The following is a 23,473-nucleotide window of genomic DNA, read 5'->3' as shown; positions in this document are numbered from 1 at the left end:
TCCGTGTGTTCATTACTGAGAGTTCTCCCTCCCCCGACCCCTCTTTTACGTGTCTCTGTTTGGATGTACCACGGGCTCATCGCAGGTTCCAGGACGGAATCTTCCTGACCTCCCCCATTTGCTCCTGTATTCCTTGCTTAGCGAATGGCTCTGCCCTTCACCCAGCTTTCCTGACAGCCCCTGGGCTTCCTTGCAGCCTTCTTGTCCTTCCCCTCTGCCCTGTTTTGTCCTTCTGCCATCCGTGGCCATCTTCTCTAGTCCACTGTGCACGTTGTGCCAGGCGGGGGCGGGGGTGTCTTCAGTGACCAGCCTGCTCCCCTGCCTCCTACTTGAAGTTTTGTCACGGTTCTTTTCAGAGTGGGGCCGGAGGACACACACCTTGTCATGGCTTCTGAGGTCTCTCCCCTCCCTGCTTTGTCTGTCTCTGCCCTTCCTCTAAGCCCTGCCACACACCCAGGGCTGACATGGAGATGGCAGGTAAGACATTGCAACACTCGGATCCAGTCGATAAACCATGACCCGAGTCTTGTGAGTTCCCCTCCTGCCACAGCCCCTGCCGGGGGGGCTTCTGGGACCTCTTCATGATTCAGCCCCTAAAGTGTTAATGCTAGACTCTCTGGGGGAGAAGGTCTTCAGTACCTCTGTCTTTTCATTGCTCATTGATCGCTTTAGATGGTTAAATCCTAAATTTTGAACGGCACTGCTGGTCTCTGCAGACCTGAAGCTGTCGAGTCTGGAAGTGTACTTCGTTCTTACCTTTCCATTACCCTCCTTCCTCCCTAGCCCTCGCTCAAACGCTAACGACTCAAACTTCTCTTCTCGCTTTTAAATTGTGGCAAAACATATATAACTTAAAGATGACCGTTGTAACCATTCTAAGTGTATACATTGTACGACCATCACCACCATTCACCTCAGAACCTTTTCATTTCCCCTTGTTCACAGTCCATCCCCATTAAACACGGACTCTCCATTCTCCCTCCTCCCAGCCCCTGGCACCCGCCATTCTCCTTTCCGTCTCTATGAATGTGTCTTCAGTACTTCTTGTAAGTAAGGTGAACTTATACTCCACACGGATAAGGCTTATTTCATTTAACATAATGTCTTCAGGGTTTGCGCCTTTGTAGTATGTCAGAATTTCCTTCCTTTTTAAGGCTGAATAATACTCCATTGTGTACACACACACACACACACCCCACTTTACTCATCTCTGGCTGCACACCGGGGTTGCTTCTATTTGTAGTAATGCTGCCATGAACGTGGGTGTCAACAGAACTATTTGCATCCCTGCTCTCCGTTCTTTTGGATAAATACCCAGAAATAGAATTGCTGGATCGGGTGGTAATTTTATGTTTCACTTTTTGAAGAGACGCTGTATTGCTGTTTTCTGTAGCGGCTGCCTCATTGTACATTCATTCCTACTGGCCACAGGCGGGGGTTCCAGTTTGTCCACATTCTAGCCAACACTCGTTATTTTCATTCATTAAGTGATTATTTTAAAAAGATGTTATTTATTTTTTTTTAAGTTTATTTTATTTTGAGCGAGAGACAGAGAATGAGAATGTGCGGGGGGAGGGTCAGAGCGGGAGAGAGAGAATCCCAAGCAGGTTCCACACTCAGTGTGGGGCCCAACGTGGGGCTCGTTCCCACCGCTGTGAGATCATGGCCGGAGCCAATATCAGGACTCAGGTGTTTAACCATCCGAGCCACCCAGGTGCACCCATTAATTTATTTTTTGATAATACCCATTCAAATGGCTGGGAAGTGGTATCTCATTGTGGTTTTGATCTGCTCTCTCTTGCAATTTCAGATTTCTCCCCCAAAAAGTCATTCGTGAGCTCCTCACCCAGTTCATCTGGCCTCTGCCCACCCTCTAGGTGTCTTCTTCTCCTTTCTGCCCTCCCCCCAACTCTCACACCCAATAGTCTTGAGTCCTTGTCTCATCAAACCTATTTCTGGCGCTGTGTGTTTTCCTGACTTTCTCTCTCGATGGTCAAGGGCTGGATCTATTTTTGCCCTTTGTTCTTTCTTGTAGCCCCAGTGTATTGCAAGGTGCCTGGCCACCAAAAAGGATGTTCAAAACAAGGACTCTAGGACCCAGACTTCAGGACGTGGGGCTCATGGTCCTGGGAAGCCAGACCCCACCCTCTGCTGTCTGTATCTCTTCACAGTCAGCTGGAAGCAGGTGGTATTAATATACACCCAGCTGTAAAATTAGAGAAACCGACTTCCTTGATCCTCAGTGGGGCTTTTTGAAAATGGTTGATTGCATTTAGCTCAAAGCAGAATTTGTATTTTGCTTCATTGGGTCACCTTGGGTAACAATTTCATTTCTGTAGAAGAGTATTTTTGGAGGAAGCTTCATGTGCCGGGAGAAGCCCGGGCCCATCCTTTTGTTCATGAGGGGAAGTCCACTCCCCACCCTCCCACCCCTGTAAGGTTTTCAGTTCCCTCTTTGTGTTTCTGTGTCATGTTTATAAACTTGCAAATCAGCTAGTTTTGGCACAAAGAGCCTTGGAAGGATGTCTGTGGAAGGTGTGAAGGAAGTACTGAGCTCTGTCCAGGGGTGGTGATAAACATGTTTAACAGCTGGTAGAGAACGCTGGCCTTGGGGGGAAGTCAGAGCCAGAATGCTAGCCCCCTTGGGCCAGGTGTGCACCTGTGAGCTCCTTGATTACAGGGATGTCCACAGTGTCCTGGGGAGGGTCCTTGACAGTCTGGGTGGCTGAGGGCGTGGGCCAGTGGCTGCTTACTAAAGGGCACGAAACTGTCCCAGCATATAAGGATCCTCTGTAGCCAGACTGAGGCCTCTGGGCCAAACCTTTGGCTGTTTGAAAGGTGTCTCATTTTATTTTATTATTATTATTTATTAAAAAAAAATTTTTTTTTTCAACGTTTTTTATTTATTTTTGGGACAGAGAGAGACAGAGCATGAACGGGGGAGGGGCAGAGAGAGAGGGAGACACAGAATCGGAAACAGGCTCCAGGCTCCGAGCCATCAGCCCAGAGCCTGACGCGGGGCTCGAACTCACGGACCGCGAGATCGTGACCTGGCTGAAGTCGGACGCTTAACCGACTGCGCCACCCAGGCTCCCCAATTATTATTTTTTAAAGGAGGCTTCATGCCCAGTGTGGAGCCCAACGTGGGGCTTGAACTCAGGGCCCTGAACTGAGTTCAAGAGTCAGATGCTTAACCGACTGAGCCACCTAGGTACCCCTAAAAGTGTTTGATTTTAATGTCTAGTAAATTAGCTCAGATTTGGCCTCAGAGTTGTCAGTTTTTCAATCCGTAATTGCCTGGCCTGTTGGACCCATGAGTCCTTTGCTTTATTCCTGTCAGCATGAACACGAGTCTTCAGCAGAGGATGGGGTACATCCCTAAATGGAAACGAGGCACAAGCCTTAGAAGCCCTTCGTGTGGCCCGTTCCCCCTTTTTAGTAAAGGAGGTGGTGTAGACTCGCATGTTCTGTGGGTGGATGCCAAGTGCGCTCTGCTACATTGTTACAGCTCGGGACTTCAACCCCGGATGCTCGCGGCGGCCAGGCAGACGACAGAGATGAGCGCATCAGGCCGGTGAAAGGCCCCTGGGTTGGTGCCCACTGAGTTGTCTGGCCGCTGCAGAGCAGGCTGGGAAGGGTTGTCTGGGGGTTCAGGAAGAAGAGAGATTTCGATGAGCAGCTAGCAGCCTGGGACGGGGTGGGGGTTCAGTCTTCTGCATAGAGCGGTCAGAGACCGTCTCTATGGACTTTTGAATAGAGACCTGAGGGAGGGAGGGAGGAAGCCATACTGTTACCTGGGGGAAGACGTCTTAGGTAGTTCAACACATTGAGAAGCCTGTAGTCCTTTGCCTGTTTGCTCTCAAATTTATTGTCTGCCTTCCCTGCAGACTGTGTTTCCCAGGCTCCCTTGCCCACTGTCTTCACGCTCGTCCAGAGGGAGATAGTGATGAGGTTAGAAGGTGGGAGGAAAAGGGAAGCTAGAGCATTTCTTCCCGGCCTCACACGGCATCTGTAGCAACGCCGTGCTTCCTCTGTGGTCTGTCGAGGTCCCATGAGGTCTGCTGGTTAGGCCTTGGCTTTCCTGTTTCACCGTCCTCTCTGGTGCCAATGCCACAGTCCAGCCGTTGCCCGGCTGGCATGTATTTAGGAGTGGAATTGCTGGACCATACGGTAATTCTGTGTTTACTTTTTGAGGAACCACCCAACTATTGTCAACAGTGGCCGTGCTATTTTATATTGATAATTTATTTTTTTTGAGTAGAGATGGGATTGCCTTTATCTCTTTGCAGTTGAACTTAACTGTGCTGTTAAATCTCCTTTCAGTTCTTACACTCTTTTTTTTTTCAAGGTTTTTAAAAGTTTGTTTATTTTGAAAGAAAGAGAGAGAACTAGCGGAGGAGGGGCGCAGAGAGAGAGGGACTGAGGATCCGAATCAGGCTCTGTGCTGACAGCACAGAGCCCGACGTGGGGCACGAACTCACGAACTGTGAGATCATGACCTGAGCCGAAGTCGGAGGCTTAAGTGACTGAACCACCTAGGTGCCCCTCAGTTCTTACACTTTTTTAAACAAAAAAATTTTTTCAATGTTTATTATTTATTTTTGAGAGAGAGAGAGCACAAGTGGGCAAGGGGCAGAGAGAGAGGGAGGCACAGAATCCGAAGCAGCCTCCAGGCTCTGCGCTGTCAGCACAAAGCCTGATGCGGGGCTCAAACCCACAGACCGCGAGATTATGACCTGAGCCAAAGTCAGACAGACGCTCAACCCAGACACCCTGGTTCTTATACTTTGAACACTACCTCTTGCTTTTGTTCTTCTGGCTTCAGGGATGGATTGGCTTTCTGCCATTAGTAATTTCTGTGGCCTCATTATTCTCTTATTTGGCCTCGTAGCTCTTGCAAAGTCTTCGTAACAGATGGCCTGTGTGAAATTCCTTCAGTGGACTCCCTGGTGCGGTTTCTGTTCATGGCCGGGGAGGCCCCGAGGTGGAGTGTGTTTGACATGTTGGACGAGTGTCAGGCACATCAGCGAGGCTGCAGCAGGGTCAGTCGGGATGGGGGAGAGCGGAACAGGGTGAAGCCCACAGGTGGGGGAGGAGCCAGGCCACAGCCGGGCAGTAGGTGGCAGTTTATCCTCCTTATCTTGCTTTGTTTTTCTGATCTACACCCACCTCCACCAAGATAATTGGCCCTTGTTCTCTGGAGTCAGTAGGGATGATTAGTGTTTATCTATCCATCTATCAATTCATTTTTAGAGAGATGCCGATGGGGGGGGGGTGGAGGGTGGAGGCTGGGGAGGGGCAGAGGGAGAGAGGGTGAGAGAGAGAATCTCAAGGAGGCTCCATGCTCAGTGCAGAGCCCAATACGGGGCTCGATCCCATGACCCTGGGATCATGACCTGAACTGAAATCAGGAGTCAGGTGCTCAACCGAATGAGCCACCCAGGCACCCCGGGATGTTTAGGTTTTAGATGTAAATGGACTGGAGTCTTCAAAAGTGAGCCAGTATCTGTGATTCTTGTGCATTTGTTCTTTCTTAAAAATGTACCAAGTTCTGAATTATAAGCTTTAAATTGGCAGATTTTATGTTAAGTAAATCTTACCACAGTTAAAAAAGAAACCTAGGGAGAAGCCTGGGTGCCTCCGTCGCTTGAGCATCTGATTCTGGATTTCACCTCAGGTCATGATCCCGGGGTTGGGGGATTGAGCAGTCTGTTGGGAGTCTGACTGAGATTCTCTCTCTCTCTCTGCCCTTCTACCCCACTCGTGTGCACACACTCTCTCTGTAAAATTAAAAAAAAAATCTGGAAGTGGCTATAGTTACCTTTAATTGGCAAGTTTAAGGTTTTTTCCTGAGAGTTTAATAGCAGAGTTAATTTCATTTGCACAGAAATAAAGGCCATTCCATCTCTATTAATAAAAAATATATCCATGTAAAATGGTATAGCTGCTCAGAAAGGTAAATAGCGGCGCCCGGGTGGCTCAGTCTAAGTGTCCGATTTCGGCTCAGGTCATGATCTCACCACTTGTGAGTTTGAGCCCCATGTCAGGCTCTCTGCTGACAACTCAGAGCCTGGAGCCTGGTTGGGATTCTGTGTCTTCCTCTCTCTCTGCCCCTCTTCCACTCAGACTGTCTCTCTCCCTCAAAAATAAATGAACTTAAAAAAAAAAGTAAACGGAATTATTGTACGATCCAGCAATTCCACTCCTAAATACAGACCTAAAAGAATTGAAAGCAGGGACTCAAACGGACACTTGTATACAAAAATGTTCCTAAAAGCATTATTCACAAGAGCCAAAAGATGCAAAAAAGGCACATGTCTGTCGACAGATGAATAGATGAATGCAATGTGGTATGGCCATATAGTGGGGATATTACTCAGACAAAAAGAAATGAAGTACAGACAAATACTGTAATGTGGATGATCCTTGAAACGTGATGCTAAATGAGAGTAGCCAGACACAGAAGGTTGTATGTTGAATGAATTCCACCCAGAGGAAGTATCTGGAATAGTCACATTACCAGAGACGGAAAGTAAAATAGAGGTCCCTGGGGAGAGGGGACAATGGGGGAGTTAGTGTTTAATGGATAGAGAGTTTCTGTTTGGGATGATGGGAAAGTTACACGGTGGTCATGGTCATACAACATGGCGACTGTACTTAATGCTACTGAATTCTAACTTAAAAATGGTTAACGTGGTAGGGGCGCCTGGGTGGGTTAGTCGGTTGAGCGTCTGACTTCGGCTCAGGTCATGATCTCGCATTCCATGGGTTCGAGCTCCACATCGGGCTCTGTGCTGATGGCTCGGAGCCTGGAGCCTGCTTGGGATTCTGTGTCTCCCTCTCTCTCTGCCCCTCCCCGACTTGTGCCCTGTCTCAAAAATAAAAAAATAAACACAAAAAATTAAAAAGAATGGTTAATGCGGTACATTTCATTATGTATATTTTACGATTTTTTTTTAAAAAAATTTTTTTTTTTTTCAACGTTTTTTATTTAGTTTTTGGGACAGAGAGAGACAGAGCATGAACGGGGGAGGGGCAGAGAGAGAGGGAGACACAGAATCGGAAACAGGCTCCAGGCTCCGAGCCATCAGCCCAGAGCCCGACGCGGGGCTCGAACTCACGGACCGTGAGATCGTGACCTGGCTGAAGTCGGACGCTTAACCGACTGCGCCACCCAGGCGCCCCATATTTTACGATTTTTAAAAAAGCAAAAAAAAAAATCAAGTTTAGGTACTTTTTACAAGTCTTTTTGATGTGACGTTTAAACCACACTTCCTGTGTCCTGCTTTCAGGAGGCAGCCTTGTGGCTGCTTGGGGGATGGCCGGGCGCAGCCCCTTACTGGGGACTCCGCTTTGCTAAGCCAGTGGTGTCTTATAGTCAGGCTCATCCAGATTTGGATGTGACTGTGTTTGGGGGGCACCTGTGCTCACCTAAGCCTGAGGCTGGACTAAGGGGGTGCTTGGTTGCCTTTTGTCCCTGGAATCATTGACAGAGTGTATGCATGACTCTGTTAGTTTTTTAACACTTATTTTTTTACGTTTATTTATTTTTGAGAGAGTGAGACAAAGTGAGAGTGGGGGAGGGGCAGAGAGAGCGGGAGACACAGGATCCGAAGCAGGCTCCAGGCTCCGAGCCATCAGCACAGAGCCCGATGTGGGGCTTGAACCCACAGACCGTGAGATCATAACCTGAGCTGAAGTCGGACGCTCAACCGACTGAGCCACCCAGGTGCCCCTGTTAGTTTTTTTACTTAAAATCCATGACCCGTTTCTTCTTTGGCTTCACAGATCTTGATTTTGCCTGGGGCTGTGGGATGTCTTCTAGGTAATGGATCTTAAGTGATTAAGCTAGTCTTGACATTCTGTATCTCTGCTCCCTTTGGTTTTCTGGGATTCCTTACGCCAGCCTGGAAAAAAAAAGGGGTGATGGGGCTGGTTTTATCCTGTCCTCTTTCTTTGTGCTCTGATTGTGGATGTGATGCCCAGCGTGGTGGCAGCGCTCTGAGACAGTGAGGGGAAGGTCAGGAGCTCGGAGATTCTCCCCGCGACAGAGCCTTTGAACCAGCTGCCTACCTCCAGACTAAGTGTGTGAGAAGAACAATCCTTTCTTCGTCTACAAGGAGCCTGGCCCCCTGTTGTTGGGTTTTCTGTTTCTTGTTGAGCAGGGCTTTTTTTGTTTTTGTGTATTTTTGAGGGATGCAAAAATTCTTCACTTTTCTGCATGCAGGTATTGCTTGGTGCCTGGCGTGTCCCCTGTCCCCTGTAAATGATTGTCAGGTGACTGAAGAGCATACTCTCTGTCACAGCATCAGGCTGCTTCTGCTTGCAGGGGACAGCAAGCCACTTAGATGTCAGCAAAACAGGGCACTTCTAACTCAGGTAACAGGAAACTGAGGGTGAGCTGGGTTTTGGGGCTCAGCACCCCCCGCACCCGTCTCTGGCTCTCAGCCCTACTTCTGTCTGGGTGGGTGTCTTTCCAGGTGGGCGCAGTCTACAGGAGAGGGAGGAAAAGAGCCCCAGGTGGCTCCAGGTTTACAGGGTTATTAGAGCTCCTGCTTCTAGCACAGTGGATGGCAGCCTCTTCCTTGAGGGATCACATAGTAGGTATTTGGGGGTCTGTGGGCAACCCCCCAGCTAGGACTGTGTAGCAGGAAAGCAGCCACAGACAGTATGTCTACAAATGGGCATGACTGCGGTCCAGTAAAACTTCACTTACATAGACAAGTCGTGGGCCAGGTTTGGCCCTTAGGCCACTGTTTGCTGACTTCGGTTCTGGAAGAGACAAGGTCTCTTCTGTAGTGGTTTGTGTAGAAGCTGTGGGGAGAAGCCTGTGGTCCAGGGCTGGGACTAGGGTGAGGCCAGTAAGGCATTTGCCACAGCCTCAAAATTTATAGGGGCGCCAAAAATTTAGCAACCAAGAGAAATGACATCTTCGTGCAATATTTTTAAAAAGTCAGAGTTAATACAGAAAAAAAAAATGATGCACAAGATAGTAATCAGGGCCGGGATGAGCACAGGGTGGTGAGCGAGGCCAATTGTGGTCTACATCCTGCTCCTCCAGGTGGCTGCCCCGCTGGGTTACCTGTCCACCCCGGTGGGAGGAGAGCTTCACAGGCAACCAGATGGAATGCGGTTCTCCTAGGAAGGAGGGACACGGCTCCCGGAGGAAAGGGGGGAAGGGATACTGCTTGCCTACTGTGGTGCCTTGGCCCGAAGCATTTTAAGCTTGATTTTCTCATTTTTTCCCCTTGTCACAAACCGTAAGGGTGGGTACTGTTATCCCCATTTTACAGATGAGGAACATGAAGGACAGAATAAGTTGCCCAAGGCCACATGGTGCCTGAACTAGAATTTGAGTCAGGGTTTTTGTCCTTGTCCAAAGCGTCTCAGCATCTATTAAAGTTGAGGCCTGTTAGAAACTTTGCCAAAGGGCTTGTGGTGTTCGTCGTCCTCTGTGAAGGTGCTCTGGGAGGGAGCTCGCCGCAGCGCCCCCTGCATGGCTCTCGTTTGTGTGGGCAGACAGCTTTCCGGTGTTTGGAGAACCAGGAGCCCTCACCCCCTTTTGGAATCAGCCCCTGGTTTCGGGCCATAAGGGATCAGTGTTAATCCCGAAATTAAGTTACGGACACTGCAAGCCTTAAGCGGCAGGTGAGGTGAGAGGCACTGGAAATAGACCGTATTAATGCTGGCAGTGCAGGTGGAGCCCTGCCGGGATAATTCTTTTCATCACCCGCATCACTTTGGCAGGCTTTAGAAGGATTCTGTAGCGCTAAGCAATTTACGAAATTGAAAGGTGAAAACACACGTTCAGGTGCCGCGTACACATTCAAGGTCAGAGGTAGGTCACGGCAGTTCTCGAGAAAGACCGGATGCAGGTGAGAGTCACCTGATTTGAGTCATGACAGAGATGCACGTGGTTATTTGGCACGTTTCAAAACAAGCGACGGGCCTTTCGGCCTGGGCTCTTGCTCTCACCGTCGCCAGTCCTGGTTTCCGAGGGAGGCTTTGAGCGGAAGAAAGGCCGTGATGCACACGTGTGGTCTGGGCTGACCTCACGGGCTTGGGAAGGGGATTCGTGTGGCATTTCGGGATTGAGACACAAGGTAGTCCTGAGTGAGTGGCTCCGTTGGTTTTTCCAGTCATTCCCGAGGTGTTTATTACATCTGATCCTGGAGGTTAGCTGGATCCACAGGTTCCCCTGCGTACGCATTCAGTTGCAGTTACCAGAAAAAGGAGAAGAGGACACAACACAATTGCTTCTGTTCGAGAAGGTAGTCATTGAGCAGATGGTGGTTGGCCGTCATGGCCCGGGCGTCGTGTTCAGGCTTTGCTTCCCTTTTCTCCGGTCTCCCCGAAATCTCTGAGTGATTCTGCGCTTTGGGGCTTATTTGAAGGGAGAGGAATCTGAAGCTTAGCATGGCCGAGGGAGCTGTCCAGGGCCATTCTGTTGTTTGGTCTCTTCACTGTTGTCTGACCTGCTGGACTGGAAGCTTGTTGGGCGGGCGTGAATCCTTATCTACCTGGTAGCCCACAGCCTTGCCCGGCCCGTGGCAGCTCCCACGAAGCAGTCCAGGGGCGCCTGGGAGGCTCAGCTGGTTAAGGGCCCTTCTTCTGATTTCGGCTTAAGTCATGATCTCATAGTTCGTGGGTTTGAGCCCTGTTTCGGGCTCTGTGCTGACATGCTGAGCCTGCTTGGAATTCACTCCCCCTCTGCCCTTCCTCTGCTTGTGCTTGCTCTCTCTCGCTCTCTCTCTCTCTCTCTCTCTCTCTCTCTCTCTCTCTCGTCTCTCAAAATAAATAAGTAGAGGAAAACTTGAAAACAAATGCAGTCCATGCTGACTGAGCTGAACTGAATGCTTCCAGCGAGCTTACTAACCTGGGATACAGTTTATGGAGATGCGTGTCTTTGCATTCTTCTAGAAGGCAGGTGGAAAGATCACGTCTCATTCTCAGAGGGGTCTGTGATCCTGTTTAGCTCCAGGAGTAGAATCGCCGTCTGTCCGCAGAGACTCCGCATTTCCCCCTTTGGGATAGTAAGCAGTTGTGAACATGACTGTTTTGATGAAGGTCGAACCCTCCCTCGTTGCGCAAGGCTCTCTGATTTAGCGGTTTGCAGTCAGGCGGCTCCGAGGTCCCATTCTGCTGTAGCGCTTACTGATCGTGTATCCCTGGGTGAAATTAACACATTGGTCAGGCTTTGGACCTTGTCTTTTTTTTTTTTTTAATTTTTTTTTTTTTAACGTTTATTTATTTTTGAGACAGAGAGAGACAGAGCATGAACGGGGGAGGGTCAGAGAGAGGGAGACACAGAATCTGAAACAGGCTCCAGGCTCTGAGTGGTCAGCACAGAGCCCGATGCGGGGCTCCAACTCATGGACTGCGAGTGGACCTTGTCTTTGACACAGAGATGGCCTTGGTGCTTAAGAGGACTGAGGTCAGGGGTAAAGTCTTCAGTGCGGTGGCTGGGACTTAGCTAATAAGGCTCCATCCACCAGCTGTTGTTGTTGTTGCTGCTGTAATTGGCAGCATGAAAAAGTGTTGATGAGCCAATGTGCAGAAAATTGATCACAAGATTAGGTAGATACTAGAATTAGAATTATGAAAAAATCTGTTGTGTGTGGATGAAAAAGGCAGGATGCGAGGAGATACAATAACTTTCTTAGCTCTTCCTTAAAGCCTCAAGTCTGTTCTCCCTCAGTCATATGGAAATCTTTTGTAGGGAAGGAGAAATGAGGACAGTTATGTACAAGAATGTTCAAAGCAGTAAGTAGGGATAATTGGCAATATATCATGTTTCCAGCAGAAGAGAAATAGTTCAATTATGTTTAACTGGGAGGCTGTCAAATACCATGTCTTCAAAGATCTTAAAAACTTTTTTTTTTCAATGTTTATTTATTTTTGAGAGAGAGCACGAGCAGGGGAGGGGCAGAGAGAGTGGGAGACACAGAATCCGAAGCAGGCTCCAGGCTCCGAGCTGTCAGCACAGAGCCCGACGTGGGGCTTGAACCCACGTACCATTAGATCATGACCTGAGCCGAAGTTGGACGCCCAGTTAACTGAGCCACCCAGGTGCCCCGAATGTCTTCAAAGATTTTTAAATGTTATAGGAAAATGTTTGTGATCCAGACCAGTAAGGAAACAAACCAGGATTCAAAATTACACTCTTTGGTACCTTTCTTTTTCTGTGCCAAGGAAGTAACTCTTTTGCAGAAATGACTGGGAACTGTAAAATGACGCGCGTCCCAGGCTGAGTGCCACAGTGTCCGTCCCTTTCTCTGCAGAGCCGGTGTTCTGGTTCTACGTGAAGGAGGTCCTCAGCAAGCACGAGCTGCCACGCTTCTACTCCCTGCGCCACATCGCCTCAGACGTGGGCCGCGGCCGGGCCTGGCTCCGCTGTGCCCTCAATGAACACTCCCTAGAGCGGTATCTGCACATGCTCCTGGCCGACCGCAGCAGGCTCAGGTACCCGGGATGGGCATCTGCGGGGAGGGGTAGCCGAGCGCTTGGAATTGCAGAATCTGACTGCCCGGGTTTGCATCCCAGTGTCCCCATCGGGGCGGGTGGGTTCCCCTCTTATAGTCCCTGTTGATTCAGCTGTGCTGTGGGCACGGTTGGTCGGAGAATTAGTGCCAGAGTGGAAGCTTGTAAAGGGCTCAGCATGGCACCTGTAGACAGCAAGCATCCATAAATGTTTATTATTATGTAGGTGTGGGATGCAGAGGGAGCAGCTGTCATCCCGGGACATATCCTGCTCTTCCTTTGGTGGTTTAATCTGGGCTTCTTTCAGATCCAGAATTTCTTTCTCTTCAGATACTTGGTGTTCACTATAAGTTTCATGTGTGTTTTTCCTTTGTGCTGGGTTCTTTACATTTCCTTCTGTTTTGTTTTGTTTTTCTTTGAGGTTAATCAATCCCATACTGACTGAAAGAAATAGGGAAGTTTTGTGTAGGGGATAGAAGTCAATTGTTAGTTTAAAAATACCCATTTTATGATGTTTCCTCTTTTTGTTTTCCCCTTGATTGTAGACTTAAAGCTCACTCCATCAGTTACATAGGTCAGTTTTTGCTGCCAAAACAAATATCATAAAACCCTCAGTGACTTGAGATATAGCCACATTTACCTCTCCCCCTGCTACGTGTCTGTCGTGGATGAGTCTGGGTTTCCCATCTCAGGGTTCCAGGCTGACGTAGGATCCGTGTGAACGTTGCTTCCACGGTCGCTGAGGTAGGAAGAAGGGATGTGGGTTGAACTGAGCGTTGGTTTTTAAAGCTTCTGCCCAGAGAGAACCTTCACTTCCACTCACATTTCACTGGCCAGCAAGTCACATGGCGGCAGCCTAGCTCGGCAAGGTGGGGGTGCCTGGCTGTCACAGAGCAGCGGGTAGAGGGCACCGAATATGGGTCAGCTGTGGTACGGTCAGCCACGTTCCTTTCAAAACCGTGTGACAGCGCTGTCATTTTCTTATACTCGTGGTGTTGATATCTCTGTGTTAGTGGCTGTTATTTACCACCTGAGAATGGGGGACGAGACATGTCGTTTTGTGTCACCTGATGATGCAAAGGGACGGTGATCCATCCCACACTGGTGACCTGAATAGTTTCCCCATTAGCAGTGCCCAGATCCTCAGTAGTGAGGATTTGATTTCAGTGAATTAATCTCATTTAATTCAGTAAGCCGGCATTTCATCAGTGCCGTGATGCATGGCCACGATTTTATCTGCTGCCACGTGCTCCCTGGCTTGTCTCCCCTTCTGTTTTGTGTGTGTGTGTGTGTGTGTGTGTGTGTGTGCGCTGCTTGTGGTCATCTCCCTACCAGCAGTTTGTTATGTGTTCTGGGATGATCCAGTCAGGCCCTTACAAATACCCCTGAAGTTCTCCCGGTGATGATGCTCGTGGCGCCTCGCTTGGCTGGACACTCAGACTGTGGGTCTGAAATGGGAGGCATGGGGGCCAGGAATGCCATGCTGGACAGCACCCGTGTGCTGTTCACCTCTGGGCCGTGAGGCTGTGAACGTCTGCGAGCACCCCCCCCAACCCCACCCTGAGCATTAAGCGGTTTTAGTTGAGGAGAACACACCCCGTTTCTTACATTTCCAGGAAGCTCCTCCCAGCAGATCATTTGCAAGTAGTTCCGAGTTGTCCCACTCCATTTCAAGGTGGACTGTTAACAACGAACAGCCGAATCACAGTTGAACTTAGCTGAATCACTGGCCACTTATCCACCTAGCTGTGGGAAAATCAAATTCACTTATACGCTTGGAACCTGGCTTAGATTTTTAAAGAGTCACGGCCTTGGGAATTGGAGGTACAGTTGGCATGCCAGCTCAAACACGTTTGTGCTTCCGCTGACGTTCTGCTGGGTGAGTCTGTTGAAAGTGGGGCGTTTCTTCTTTCCTGTTAGTTGTCCTCAGTCACTTGAGCGGGGAATGCATCCCGTCTCCTGCTGAACCCCATGACCCTCACCACTGATGGTGCTTCAGTGATTTGAGCTTTGAGGCAATTAACTGAGAGTTCTCCTACCTGGTGGCTGAGTCAGGGGTTGAGGATATTGGCTTGCTGTGGTTTAGCAGGGGTTGGATAAAGAGCCAGGGCACTGGGCTGGGAGACCTGCTTCGAGCCCTGCCTGTACCATCACTGCCGACGTCCTTGGACAATCCCTGTAGGCCTTACTGACCTCTTGCTACAGCCGTTTAGATTCATGGGGCCCTTTTAGCTTCCCAGCCCTTTCCAGGGATAACTCGGGCTTTTGGGTCTGCAGCCCAAGGAAGTATTTCATGCAAATGTTGTGGTTGCTGGAGCTACAGAATTCTAGAATTTCTTTCTGAAGTTGTTTCTTGCAGTAGCTTGGTCAGGGGGCCAGCTTGGATTTCTTGTGTGTCTTACAGACATTCCCTGAGTGAGCACTACCTCTCTGTTCGTCTCCTTCCCCTTTGCTTCTTGATATAAATACCCTGTTTACGTTGCCCATTTCAGTACACTGGAGCTCAAGGCACCAATGAGGAAGTCGTAGGATATATACCTTCAGTCCTTTACAACCAGAAGCTTCATCCCCATGGAGACCTTGGATTTCCGCTCTGGGATGACCGGGCGTGGATTTTCCAGGGAGCCATGTAAGGGAATTTATTTGGCTGATGGATGCAGAGAACTGCTGTTCAGAGCTTTTCCCCTTTCTCTTTCAATTTGCAGCACTTTTTATGAAGACTGGTCTTTTGTGATGGATGAAGAAAGGTCTAGCATGCTTCCCACCATGGCAGCTGGTAAGCCCGGCTCAGGCCAGGATTGATGAGTCCTTGAAGTGTGGTGAGCACAGTCGGCTACCTGGGAGGGAATTTATAACTCCAGGGGATGCTGTGATTTCCCCTGTCCCTTGCTGACTTAATGGGTCACTGGCCACTGCCCTTCCTTTGGTGGAATTGCTTACTGAGCCCATTTGTCTTGAATTGGATACCCTGGTAGGGAAAGCCTGGGGGTGGGGGCTTTGGCCGTGGCTTTACAAGTATAACATGAAGACCTGGGGATTTGGAAGCAGGAGACCTGCCTTTGAAGCCTGGCCCTACCCCTTCCTGGCTGGTGGCCTGGGGCAGATCTTGTGAGCTCTGTCACCCTTACTGCCTGCTCCTCTGCAAGGCAGGGATCTTGATAGCATGGGAATTGTTTTCATAGTGCCATGAGAGAATCACACGTGACGAGAGTAACATGTGATTTATCAGCGTGAGAGCCCTGGATTGATGTTAGTTGGTGAATCGTTAGATTATCATTTGATTTTCACTCAAAGGGTGAGCCCAACAGAAGTGGGTAACTTGCTTCTTTCTTTAAAATCCTTCCTTGCCTCCCTCCTTTTTTTTTTTTTTTTTTCCTTGAAGGTTCACACTAAGGCCCACATATTGAGAGTTAATGTTAGTCGTGTCCACCGAGGAGGAGAAGTCAGGCTCTGACCGTGAATTCTGGGTAGGCCAGAATTCTGCAAGCTTTTACCTAAAGTAGTCGTGGTAATGATACTGGTTGGCACACATTTTTGGTTGCGTACTGAGCTGAGTGTTCTTGGTGGGTGATTGTCTTTGATACCCTGTGAAAGCGATGCTGTTGGCCCCGTTTTACAGATAAGGAAGCTGAAGCTCAGGTGGTGCGTGGCCTGACCAAGGTCTCCTAGAACGTGGTAGGATTCACCGCAGGCCCTCTGACCCCAGGGCTTACATCTTAACCTCCCCGCAGGCTGACCTCTTGTCTTCCACAGATAGGGAGAGGATTTGGAAAGACTCCCCTCCTGCCATCGCTGGTGTCTACTGACCCCATTTTGTGGGAGGTTTCTTAATCCGTGTTTAAGATCAGCCCGTCCCCTCTTGCGTGTTCTGGCAGGCCCCACGTGTTCGTCGTGGTGGGGGCATGAGTCTCCCATGGCAGACACTCCAGACTTTTCCCTTTTTTGGGACAGGTCTGAACTCTATCCTCTTTGCAATTAACATCGACAACAAGGACTTAAATGGGCAGAGTAAGTTTGCTCCTACCGTCTCAGACCTCTTGAAGGAGTCCACGCAGAACGTGACCTCCTTGCTGAAGGAATCCACGCAAGGAGTGAGCAGCCTTTTCAGGGAGATCACAGCGTCCTCTGCTGTCTCCATCCTTATCAAACCCGAGCAGGACACGGAGCCCCTGCCCGTCGTGTCCAAGCACGTCAGCACCGGTGAGCAGGATGGGGTGTGCGCGGTGGAACAGGGGGTTCGGGTGAAAGGACGACCGGCCGCGGCCAAGAGGGATGCATCTGGTGGTCTGAAAGTCCCAAGGGGAATGAAATCTATGTTCCCTTCATTTTTAGTTCGTGTTTGTGTTTATTTTTCTTCCGCTTACTCACTCTGGAAGGGGCTGAGAGCCCTGCTGAGCTGTGGAGATGATATGGTGGGAGAGCAGACAGCTCACTGAGAGCACACTGAATGTGAGGGTGTGTGAGTCTCACGGAAACAGAAGAGCTGGAACTTCATGCATTTATTCCTTCCTTTGTTCACATGTTCTTTGTTCACTGCGTTCTGTGTGCTCAGCGGGGAACTAGGAAGATTGCTAACATTTAGACCGCAGTCTCTTTTGGGCTGGGTAGGGGTACCCATTTGATGGCAAATTATACAAAGAAGTGAGTATCCTCTTGATAAATGGGATAAAAGCCAAGCAGGGAGTGCTATCAAGAATGTGTACTCTTGCTGGGGGGTGGAGGGGGGGTGACAGTTAGGTGCAGGCCAAGGGGGAGGGAGGAGTTGGTCAGCTTTGACTCTAGGCTGTGGGGAGGCAAAGTTGATTTAGTTGAGATCAGTTTTATGAGAAGTTTGTGATACGCTTTGAGCCTTCCGGGGCATCCAGAATGTTGCTACAGCAAAGTTGGAGATTTGGGGTTTAAGTATGTAGTCCTAGTATTCTCAAACCTCTTAAGCAAGGCAGTGATCATGGGCATCTCTTTGGAATTATTAATGACGGTGAAGATTCAGAACCCATGGGGTCTTTGGTATACATTGGCTTTATCTGTCTGGTCCTCCCCTTCTCTGGCAGAGACCCCCAGCAAATGACAGGAAATAGGACCGTTGGGGGCTTTGTGAAGCCAAGACCCAGGAAGTTGTATACCCCAAGGAGCGTTCTTTCCATCCATTTTGGGGACTCTGCTTTTGACACTGTCTCAGTGTTTGATACACTGGTGAAGCATCCCCATGTGGTTCAGATGGGATGGAGTGTCTGGAGTCAGCTTGAAGTGTCTCACACCCAAGTTTGAGGATTAAGATGGGTGAACAAACTGGTTCACATAAGTACTAGTCACCAAGACAGCCTTGATTTCTGTTTCAGGTAGTCTTTGCTGTGTAACAAACAGCCTCCAAAGTGTAGTGGCTTGAAACAACCACAATTTATTATTTTTTTGATGACTGTGCATTGATGGGATAGTTCTGCTGGTGTCACTTGGGCTTCCTCATGGGGCTGTCCCGAGCTGGTGGCTGAGCCGGAAGATCTAAGACGGTCTCACTCATGTGCCTGGGAATAGTGCCCACTGTTGGCTGGGGCATCTGTTTTTCTACACGTGGCCTCCTCTGCTCTAATAAGCTAGGCTGGCTTCCTTCCCCGGTAGTTTCAGGGCAGCATTCGAGGGGGTGCAGCACCTACTGATGGCTGGGCTCCAAAGTTCGCTGTTACTTGTGCTACATGCTGCAGGGAAGATGTGAGCCCTGAGCCAGCCCGTGCTCAAGGGGGTGGGGAAATAGACACACCCTCGGAAGGAGGAGCAGCCGAGTCCCATTGTAAAGGGGACCATTGACGACCACCCCAAACAGGTGTTCTTGGTCTCATCAGTCAGCCAGGAGAGTACTTTCCAAAGTGAAAGTTGTCTCAGGAGTGGGAGCACCCTCTGAATCAAAGTGCTCAGAAGGGACAATTGTAATGTGTGCTCTGTGATGTGTGTGTTTACCCCAGAAGTGTAGTCCCACATCCATTTTGTTCAGTCTCCTGTAGACAGGTTTTTCTCCCTCGAGGATTAAAAAAAATCTGAACGTATCTTTAGTGTATTTTTCCATTGACCAGCGGAGGAATTGCCACGATGTGGATGCCACATGGCTCAATTGTGGCTTTATCTTGCCTACTTCTTGTGACACCATATGTTCTTTTACCAGATGCCAAATGTAAAAAGGAGCGGAAGAAGAAGAAAAAGGTGACCAACATCATCTCGTTTGATGATGACGAAGAGGAGAACTCTGGCGATGTTTTTAAGAAGATACCCGGGGCCGGGGAGAGTTCAGAGGACAACTCCGACCGCTCCTCGGTCAACATCTTGTCGGCCTTTGAAAGCCCCTTCGGGCCAAATTCCAACGGAAGTCAGAGCAGCAACTCATGGAAAATTGATTCTCTGTCTTTGAACGGGGAGTTTGGGTACCAGAAGCTCGACGTGAAAAGCATCGATGACGAGGATGTGGATAACAACGAGGATGATGTGTACGGAGGGAGCATGTCCGGAAGGAAGTGCCTGGGCCACTTGGGGTCGCCTGAGAAGTAAGTTCCACTTGGAGCTTTTAGCATAGGGTTGGCGCGTTAACGGCTGTCTCTTTCTGCAGCATCGGGTGAAGTGAGCACACACACGGTTTATAGGAGGCATCATTCGCTTTTCTGATCTTGAGTTAGGAGGAAGGAGCGTTAGCTTACTGTCCTCCTGAGAACGAACTCGAGGGAAGGGAGTGCATTTGAAGGTCCTTCTGAAGTTGGTGTCCAGACGCATGCCTTGACATTCTCGCCTTAGGTACGTGTCCTTCATTCCTGTTGCTTGGATGTTGCTTGTGTCTCTAACTTGCTCCTCGCACAGGAAGCTCGGGAGAGAGGCAGGGTTTTTCTCGAGCACAGTCGCAGGCTGCCAGTTTCTCTGTTTATGTACCGGGGCGTGAACAGCAGGAATTTGCCTGCACTTGCCGCTTGAACAGTGGACTTGGCGGTAGGTGGATGTTTGGAAGGGCCCTGATGCATACGGGGGCAGAAAGCACAACAGCACAGTTCAGAGCGTGGATCCTGGAATCAACACAGCCTGGCTTCTCATTTCCTAGCTGCGTGGCTTTGCTTGGACACGTTTACCTCCCAGAGCCTCAGGCCTCATCTGAGACCTGGGAGCAAAACAGCACCTGCTTCTCGGAGTCGTTGAGTTAGCGGCAGACGTGCGTGGGGCCTTTGGCAGCAAGGAGGCACACAGGTCAGCTGCTTCTGCTCTCGCTGCTCTGTACTCATTCCTGTGCTTGGTCTTACTCTGAGCACCGGATGAACGAGCTGCCCCTTCACTTGGGCCTTGCGGTGCACGGGGCCATCGTCACGCTGGCTTCACACCCAGCCCGTGACAGCATCACCTGGAGATGCCGACACCCCGCGGCGGGATTAGGGGCGCAGCGTCTCTGGCTGTGAGCTTCTCATGTCCCGCCTCGTTCTGTCTCATGACACGGTGCCTGTTTCTGATTTCTGCTCCTTTGCCCTCATTGACACGGGTGCCTGTCTGAGCAGCGTTACCGTATCGATCACCTGTGATAGGCCGGGCACGGCGGGCTCCTTGCGTACCCGCCCTCGGAGGTTGGTGGGTGCCACGCTCACTTGGTGGATGAAGGCAGACAGCAGAGATGTGTCAGAGCAGCGGCAGGGCGGGCCCTAAGGTTCGGTTACGCTGTGCTCCCACGCTTTTACTGTCAGCTGTTTTCCACGTTTCTACATGACGTAGGGATATCGCTTGGTTGACAGTCCATTGGATCAACTTGTCATGATTTGCTAACGTCTCTTTCCCCCGCGTTCAGTATTTAGGTTGTTGGCCTTTGATGTTGTTGCTGCTGTTTTTGCCTTTTTGTGATCAGCCATTCTGAACTGGACGTGTTCACGCACGAGCATTTCTTCTACTCCTGGAGGGTGTGTTGGGGTAGGTCCCCCGGAGTGTTGCTCTTGTCCAGAGGGATGAGCGTTGGCCACCTGGGACCCACGTGCTGTGACCCGCTGTGTGAGTCCGGGTCTCCAGAGAAGCAGAACCGATGGGGACGGCGTGTGTCTGCGTGTGGGCAGGAGTCCTGCCCGCTTGTCCGCGGTTCCACTTGCCACGGTTTCCTTTCCACGGTTTCTGTTCCCCCGGAGCCAACCGTGGTCCTGGAGCAGTGGCGCTCCTTCTCCCGGCTCATCACGAGGTCCGCAGTGGCCTTGCGCTGCGTCACAGCGCCCACATTCACCCTGCTTCATCTCACTGATGTCGGCAGGCTGGGTCCGAGGACCCAGAAGGGCTCCCACAGGACCAGCCACGAGCAGCCCTGGCTGCACACAGGCTAGAAATCAAACTCGAGCCAGCAGAAGGTGAAGACAGAACTCGCTGAAGGCTTGGAGTACAGGGACAGTGTGTTTGGGAGACTCAGCAAGGGAAGGACGGCGTCATGTCCTTGCTTGGAGCCCGGGATTTTTTACTGAGGATTGTGCTCTGGGGTATGTCACCTCTCGGGCATCCGGGAACCACTTAGAACAAAGACCAGGATCCAGGTGTTACGCCTTGGAGCTAGGGGGGGTCTTGGTGTCGAGGGGTCCAGCGCCGGTGGTCTGGAATACTCTCTCTCCGTTCTGGCCTGGTCCTTCCTTGGATGTGATCTGGCCTAAAGAAATCATTCGCTCCTTGTCCCTTACAAGGAGGATGTCTGCTATTTGCATTTCGAGGCACATGTAACATGGGGTTGCGGGTCCTAGCAGGAAAAGGAGCAGGAAGGGGAGCAAAAAGCCGATTTCTGTGGAGTCCTTCAGCTTCCCTGCCTCCTCATCACGTGGGCAGTGGGTCTTCTCACGTCATCACGAGAAGGGTGACTACAGTGCAGTATGATATTTTGAGAGAGAGAGAGAGAGAGAGACCACATTGACGAATCTTTTGTGGCAGATCACGGTTACAGTTGTCATATTGCATTGTAAGTTACTGTTGTTAATCTCCTAATGTGCCTCATTTATAAATTAAACTTTACTGTAGGTGTGTATGGATAGGAAAACACAGTATATCTATAGAGGGCTCAGTAATGTGTGTACTCTTAGGAATTCCTTGGGGGGTCTTGGGCTGTATCCCCTGCGGATAAGGAGAGGGGGACGCTACCGTCTGTCTGTATCTGTCTGTCTAGATAGATTTTAAGGAATGGGGCTCACGTGATTGTGGACACCTGACAGGTCCAGGATCTGTAGGACGTAGGCCAGCGGGCTGGAGACCCAGGGAGGAGCTACATTTCCAGTCCAGAGGCAGGCTGCTGGCAGAATTCCTTCTTCTTTTTAAAAAAAAAAAAATTTTTTTTTTAATGTTTTTATTTATTTTTGAGACAGAGAGAGACAGAGCATGAGCAGGGAAGGGGCAGAGAGAGAGGGAGACACAGAATCTGAAGCAGGCTCCAGGCTCCGAGCTGTCAGCACAGAGCCCGACGTGGGGCTCGAACTCACACACTGCAAGATCATGACCTGAGCTGAAGTCGGACCCTCAACCGACTGAGCCACCCAGGTGCCCCCAGAATTCCTTCTTCTTTGGGGGACCTTGGTTTTTCCTGTTAAGACCATCGGCTGATTGGATGAGACCCAGCCAAACATGGAGGGTGATCTGCTTTACTCCGAGTTCACCGTCTTAGGTGTTAATCTCATCTGAACATACCTCCTCAAGCAACTGGAACAACGTTTGATCAGATATCTTGGTGCCGTGGCCTAGCCACGTTGCCACATAACATCCACATAAGCCCTTTGTTCTTAAGCAGGGCCTTTTGGGACGTGCCACTTGCATTCAGTGTCTCTGTGGGTGAGTGCATCTCTGAGTTGATTCACCCTGTGTATTTTTTGTCCCCAGACACAGTCATTTCTCTTCCTATTAGACTGGGGCCATTGAGGGAAGCCTGAGCGGGGAGGGCAGCCTGCGAGCCAAGGTAGCCACCGCCGGCATTGTGATGTGTAAGACACAAAACAGTGCAGGGTGACCTTTACAGGGGCCCGGGCCCTTCCAGGCCATTGGGCCTCCCGCACATTCTGGACGGACTCACCCTGGCGTAAGGTGGGGGATCTTGATTGAGCATTCTGCAGAGCCCCTTGGCGAAGAGCGGAGAATGATGAGATGGCCCACTGAGTAATACTTTCGTTTTGATTCTAAGCTCACGTTCACAGGAGAGGTCTGGGAGCTGGAGGGGCCGGCGTCTTAGCAGTTGAGCAGCACAGCCAGGTTTGTGAGGGAAAAGTGGCCCTTCCTGGAGAAGCTCTCTGTGGATGTGACAGCCTCTGGCCAGTCAGTGCCCTGATTGTCTTTAAAATGCTCTGTTGGCCAAAAGCTGGGTTTATGTTTCTGTTTGCTGGCAGTTAAAACGCTTCTTTGATGACTGAGGGAAAAACCTTGTCCCTCCCGCCTCAATATTTACAAGTGTTTGGTTTGCCCTTTTTTTTTTTTTTTCCTTACAAGAGGATAATATCTTTATCATAGAAAGGGGTTTTTCTGTCACTTGACGTGTGTCCTTGGACACCAGTAGGGAAGTGGGGTGAACACATAATTCAAAAAGAATTACAAACATAGGGGAAACTGTTAACATCTTGCTAGCAATTAAGCAAGTGCAGAGTGCAGCAGACAGCTGGAATTTTCCCCGGGATTTAAACTGAAAACCGGAGAAAAGGAGAGCCCTAGGTTAGTGCCCTGGGGGGAGGGCTTGCTCTCTGCGTGTCCTCAGCTGCTTGGTACCTTCTAGGCACACAGTAGGCCTTAAATGTGGAGTGGATGATGGGGCGAGTCTGGCGCACAGGGCCGCCAGATCCTCACAGATCACGTCCCTCGTGTTGACCGCCTTGTGGAAAGATGGTTTGACGCGACCTCAGGAGCCTCCGAAATGTTTGTCCCACCCGATTCAGCAGTTTTGTTGCTGGGAATCTACCCTGAGGAACGAGCCTCCGGAAAGGAAAACCTGTTGCTGCCTCTTGACTCCAAAGTCTTGCTCACAGAAGTAGAACACTGGAGCTGA

General features: G+C 50.0%; 1 protein-coding gene across 3 annotated transcripts in view; it reads left to right on the top strand.

Moving 5' to 3' along the window:
• The window catches only part of SNX29 (sorting nexin 29), a 495,833-nt gene that overhangs the window by 47,845 nt on the left and 424,515 nt on the right, over nucleotides 1–23,473 (top strand). For all 3 annotated transcript variants that reach the window (XM_058711881.1, XM_058711878.1, XM_058711879.1), the window contains exons 5-8: nucleotides 12,282–12,462; nucleotides 15,186–15,256; nucleotides 16,432–16,680; nucleotides 18,635–19,010. In XM_058711881.1, coding sequence (XP_058567864.1) covers nucleotides 12,282–12,462; nucleotides 15,186–15,256; nucleotides 16,432–16,680; nucleotides 18,635–19,010 — 877 coding nt within the window. The remainder of the gene's footprint in view (nucleotides 1–12,281; nucleotides 12,463–15,185; nucleotides 15,257–16,431; nucleotides 16,681–18,634; nucleotides 19,011–23,473) is intronic.

Source organism: Neofelis nebulosa, chromosome 18, assembly GCF_028018385.1.
Source record: "Neofelis nebulosa isolate mNeoNeb1 chromosome 18, mNeoNeb1.pri, whole genome shotgun sequence".
Taxonomy (NCBI): Eukaryota; Metazoa; Chordata; class Mammalia; order Carnivora; family Felidae; genus Neofelis; species Neofelis nebulosa.
The sequence above is the reverse complement of the archived record's forward strand: the minus strand, read 5'-3'. Positions and strand labels throughout refer to the sequence as shown.